Source organism: Apis laboriosa, unplaced genomic scaffold (assembly GCF_014066325.1).
Source record: "Apis laboriosa isolate Shangri-la unplaced genomic scaffold, ASM1406632v1 scaffold74_cov149, whole genome shotgun sequence".
NCBI lineage: Eukaryota > Metazoa > Arthropoda > Insecta > Hymenoptera > Apidae > Apis > Apis laboriosa.
Window position 1 is genome coordinate 300,835 of NW_025224330.1, and position 6,000 is coordinate 306,834.

General features: G+C 30.9%; 1 protein-coding gene across 1 annotated transcript; it reads right to left on the reverse strand.

The window, feature by feature from the left end:
- Positions 1 to 1,595: 1,595 nt before the first annotated feature.
- LOC122719319 (3-ketodihydrosphingosine reductase) lies at positions 1,596 to 3,267 on the reverse strand. The gene is made up of 4 exons (XM_043945030.1): positions 3,008 to 3,267; positions 2,278 to 2,707; positions 1,963 to 2,204; positions 1,596 to 1,894 (listed from the first exon to the last, which is right to left on the reverse strand). The coding sequence occupies exons 1-4, from the start codon at positions 3,122 to 3,124 to the stop codon at positions 1,682 to 1,684; spliced, it is 1,002 nt and encodes a 333-aa protein (XP_043800965.1). The 5' UTR covers positions 3,125 to 3,267; the 3' UTR covers positions 1,596 to 1,681.
- Between the last annotated feature and the right edge of the window lie 2,733 nt (positions 3,268 to 6,000).

A 6,000-nucleotide genomic window follows, 5' to 3' on the forward strand; every position in this document is an offset into this window, starting at 1 on the left:
AATAAATAAAAAATACACAGTCGTCGATCGAAACCCTCGGGACGGAGAAGATTTCATCAATTCCTCATTATCGACGATATTAATATATGTCTCGTCGCGCTTATCTTGCAAAAAATAAATAGAAAGCCATATTGAGGCTCCTGACACTTTAACAATATCCACGATTCTTCGTTCAACGAAAATACGAACGAAGATATAACATTGGTATTTAAAAATACTTGGAAAATAATAGAATGATTTCCGTTCGATGAGAAAATTCAGGAGTCTCGATCGAGACAGGAGAAAATCGATCCATCGTGAACATATTCAGTTTTCAGAGACAACTTCACTTCATCATAACGATAGTTATGTTTCCAATGCGCGACAGATCACACGTAGCAATGGGTCTAATTAAACGTTAACGCGTGCCGTTTGCCGGTTCGAACGTTCGACGAAGCTAATAACAAGCATTTTAAATTACACGCAACGTACAATCGATTCAAAAGAATAAAACGATCGAAGAGAAAAAGAGGTTAGGGATCAACGGAGGGGAAAATGGATGCATTTGTCGAGCGCCCGAATAAGCGAACATCGATTTAAAAATTAACGTAAATAAATTAAACGAAAATTTTGAAAAAATGATGACCCTCGAAGCAAGCCTCGTCTCGCAGATTCTATAATGTACACCTTTGAGCGCTTTAGAATAAATCGGAATAGATTTTAACGAATCCGTGAGATGATGCCGAGGAAATACAATTGCGTGGATGGACGGAGGATGAGAAACGAGCGGGAGTACGGACGCGTAGATGAAATGTATGTGTGAGATAAAGGATAAAGAAAGAAAGGTAAAAAGAGAAAATGATCGGTCTGAAAGTGAGAGGAAGAAAGAGAGAAAGAGAGAGAAAGATAATAAATCAATGTTAAACCGATCATTACCGATTTACAATTTTGAAAGACACATCTTCGTTATTCGCCATTTCTCTGCATAAGTTCAACCTCGGTTTCAAATGCTGGACGCTGCCCTTCCAAGGGCATAAATCGCAACTGAATCGACCGATGCTTTGTGTGGATTTCTCTGTTTTGTAAAAGATTGAAAGAGAATTAATGAATTATTAAAAATAATCGACACGAATGCACAGGACATTTTCAATGCATTGGAAAGTGCCAGATGCGAGCGTTTATCATCACAATGGGGCATCGTCCGCATCAAAATGTATATTACACACGAAGTCTCAGCGTTTACATTTTTTTTTTCAAGGTATCATGACAACAGGGACGAGGAGAACTGTCCCGTTCTATGTGTGTAAGAACCATAAAGCTTAATGAAGAACATTATACTATGAATTACGGGATACTAAATAAAAGTAAGCCAAACCGTTAATTGATTCTAATATTCCTTTTACCTTTATAATAATGAACGAAATTTATTCCTTTTTATTTAAATTTTCATTTTATTGCATTGAAAGTTTACAATAGATATATTGATAAAAATTTTTATTTTAAATTTAATAATATAAAATATAAATTTTAAATAACTCAATAAAAATAAGCTTATTACATTGATGAAAAAGTACAAAAATTTTTGCAAGTACTGGACGTTTATTATGCATATATTGAAAAAGTTACAAATGCTGTATATTATAATATTTCTTTTATATATAAATTCTTGTACATGCGATTGTAAAAAATAAAAAAAAAAAATTTATTCAGATTTTTTGTTTCTATCGCGAGTTTTCATACAATTTAAAATAATTTTTTGAAAATGTACAAGATAGCAGGCACTTATAAGACGAAAAATACCCATCAGCATTGATTGGATAAATAATTCTCGAATCGAATTAAATGGTGACATTCCAGAACATAAAACAGTTAATATAAAACCTTCCATACCAACAGTAGAGAAAAATTTTCCAGCCTAAAAAATATTTTATTTCATCAAATGCATTGTTAATTAAATTAAAATAATATTTTGATTTTACTTACCAATGCATCTTTAAAAAGTTTATCTGCTACTAATTCTGGACTGACAAGGGAACTAGTATTCGATATGAGTTTTGTTTCAAGAGGTTTAGATAATTCTTCTATCGCAAAACCTGGAGTGTTAGTATCTGGAGGTAAACTTAGAGTCACAGAAATATTATAAGGAGCAAGTTCCATAGATATACTTTCTGCCAAGCCACGAAGCGCAAATTTTGTACTACAATAAGCTGAGTAACCAAATATACCTAGAAAACAAGAAAAATAAATTATACAATATAAAATAAATTATACATATTTAAATACAATGATAATGTATACCTAATAATGCAGCTTGAGAAGAAGTAAATACAATAATTCCTTCTTGTGCAGCTTTCATTCTTTGAACAACAGCTTTTGTACAATAATAAGATCCTAAGAAATTAATATTAATCATTTTTTGTAAGTCTGCTGGTGAAGTGTCTTCAATTTTGCCACAAATTGCAGTTCCAGCACAATTCACTAACATATATATAGGTCCCATAGTTCTTTCTATGTCATTTAGAGCTTTATCAATTGCATCATAATCTTCACCAACATCTAAAGATAAATATTCAACTTTTTGAATATCCTTATTTTTGCATGCATGAATGATTTCATTTCTTGCAATCTCTAATTTTTGAATGTCTCTTGCAATTATTGTCACATGTGCCCCATATTTGGCAGCAAGAATTGCAATACATTTTCCTATTCCACTAGATCCACCAGTTACCTGATACAAAAAAAAAAAAAAAAAAGATTTTATAAATATCCAAAACTTTTAAAAATATATAACTATGATTAGTTTCGAAAAGTCGCATAATTTATCGTTAAAATGAATTAAAGATAATTCAATAAATATTTTCATATAATATTTATAAAATTTAAATATTTTATAATATTTATAATATTATTAAAAAAAAAAATTTTTAATAAAAAAAGAAAATAGAAATTTATAAAATTTTTTTATTTTATTTATACCGTAAAACTTTTTTAATAGAGGTTAGGTTAGCATCAATGCCTGATTACTTACAACAACATGTTTTTTATTAACGTTTTTTAGTCGTCTTCGCCAAAAGAAATATCTCACAAACAAAACAATGATTAGTAAAGCAGTAATTATTAGTATTACATTAAAAATTAGTATCATTATTTTTGTTCAATAAAGCTTTTATTAGTACACGAATTCAATTCGTACATTTATACATAATACTACTATTAAAACACAATTTATATAAGTATCTATAAAGTTATTATTAAATTTATGTTTTACATTAAATTACTCGTAAATTTTGAAATTAATACATATGTACGTACTTTGCATATAAAGACAAATAATAATCAAGTGTTATACAAGTATGTGACGTAATTGTTCATGATGTTGAAACTGAAATTTTATCTATATATTTTGAATCAATATATATTTTTAAATCAAATCATTAAATAATATATCAAGAATGATATTGATATATCATTATGACATTTTATAAATAATATAATAATATATACATTCAATATTCAATATTCATACAAAATATTCGTTAGAAATCAAATTGCGCCGTGTCTTGAGCGCATAGCAAGTGTAGACAAGGAACGCTAGTAGATAAAGAAAAAGATAGAAATAGGATAAAAATAGGAAATAGGATAGAAATGGGACTACTAGTGCCATCTCTTGGCAAAAATATTACTTTAATAGATGGCATTCTAATATTTTGCGTGGTCGGTATTTCAGAACAAGTAATTCTTTCGACTTTGTTTTATGCTCTATCGGTAATTAATCTTAGAAATAATAGTAACATGGTAAAGGGAATTCTATTACATCTATAATTATTTCGCAATACCAATAATTTTGAAACAAAAACATTATTTTATTAATAATATTATTAACGATATAATTTATATTAACATTATTTGATAAATCCATTTGTATTTATTTACATTGGAAAAACTTAGATTGCGCGATAGAGGAATAAAACTTTTATTCATATTTACATTTTATTAATTACTGACGCACAATATTTTCTGTATATTATTAAACATCATAAATCTTTATTTTAAATAATTCTTGACACGTGGCTCCCTATGTATTCATTTTAAAAACTTCATTGACATAATACATTTGCTCTCATGGTAACATTATTCACAATTAATGATATTTCTTCAAGAAAAAAAAAAAAAAAANAAAAAAAAAAAAAAAAGAAAAAAAGAAAAGAAAAGAAAATAATTCTCCTTTTTCTCATTCATATTAAAAATTTCTCTACTACCTATACAAAAATAAAATATAATATTTAAAGTTTTATTATGAATAATATCATCGTATAAAACTTATTATCAACTTTCTTCTCCGCGACAAACGTTCGTTAAACGAGACGCAAAGAGTGAAATATATATCGTAATCAAACGTATATCGGAATATATCATTATTCAAATCGGTAGCTTAAATGCATTGCGCGTGGTAGTCGAGATGAAAAAGCTTCCGAAACGCGGATCGATCCTGCGCTCGGTGCACCGCTTCAGGGCGGGTTGCATACAAATAGGTTCCGACGAAAACGCGAGAAAATTTTAAGGAAGTAAGTTGAAATTGAACCCTTTTCGTCCGCGCACGAGTCGACTTTTTACCCTTTAATCTGTGTGTATCGTCGATAAACAAACGGACGGCGAGTTGACCGGAAAGATTATTAATTAGCCGGCCCCGGGAACTTGAATAGTTCGGTGCTCGTGAAAAGGGGTGGGGGCAGATAGGTCGTACGTGCATTCACCCCCGTTACCGAGGGGCAAAGTCCCCGCTTCACCCCTACCGTTATCCTTCGAGCAAAAGGTCACGTACTACCACCCTGTCGATCGTTCACCTCGTCCTGGGAGTCGCTCCTGGTAGTCAGGTTAAAGCGGAAGGTATGAAAAACTGTTCCCCTGCATTTCGGATACGAGCAACGCGGACGTGAAAAAGGGATGAGCCGCATTATCTCTCACAACAATTTCCATCTGATTAAATATAAATTAAGTAATATCGTTTTTTTTTCTTCTGTTTTTAGATAATAAATAACAAAGTTTGAACAACAGAATATCTATCGAAATCAAACGTATATCGATAGGAAAGGATAAATTTAATAAATGTCACGCTTATTCTCCTGTTACAATTAAATTACAATTTCATCGAAATGAATTATATTCGAAACACGTGATAATAGAAGATTACAATTTTTGTTCGTTTTGATTTCTAATATGTAACATGAAATTTCTCGCTAATGATTACGTATCGTAGAAAACGTAGAATATAAATTTATTGTATCCAATGTCTACGTTCACAGAAGGTGAACGTACACACTTCACGATATAAATTATCCATTATATTTGAACGTATTGCGCGAAAGCGTAATATATTTGTTCTTTAACACATTGTACGCCATTCATGTTATAAATTATAGTTTTCCACCATAACGATAATGAAAAGAAACCTTTTGTTCCTTTTTTTTTTTCTCTCTCTCCGTTAAATCGTTGCTCGTTTCACACTTTACGACACGATATAAAATAAATATAGAGAAAATCATTTTAAATTATCGTTCTTTGCGATGATACGAAGATTGGAACTTGAAAATGAAAATTGGATATACAAACACCCAAATTTACAAATATTTTGAACACGTCCATTTTCCTCCCCTATTACATTATTTATCACTTGGCCATTAAAAATCGATCCGGATATTTATTCCAACACCGTCCACTCTAATTATCCCTCCACTCTCGATCGATTTTTAATAACACGTCCTAATTAGCATCTCGCCATTCCCAATTTTATCATAAACCTATTTTATCGCAACCCTGTTATCTTATAGGAACAGTTCGATGTACTTGGAAACTGTTGTGCCTTTCCAATGGACGAGCACGGAACTCTATTTCTCTCTCTCTCTCCCTCCCTCCCTCTCGTCAAAGGGACAAAGACAAGGAATAATACGAAGTGGCAAACAACGAACCCCCCTTTTCCTCCCTTTCGATATTACGTTCCCCCGTGTTCTTAACGAAAGAAAT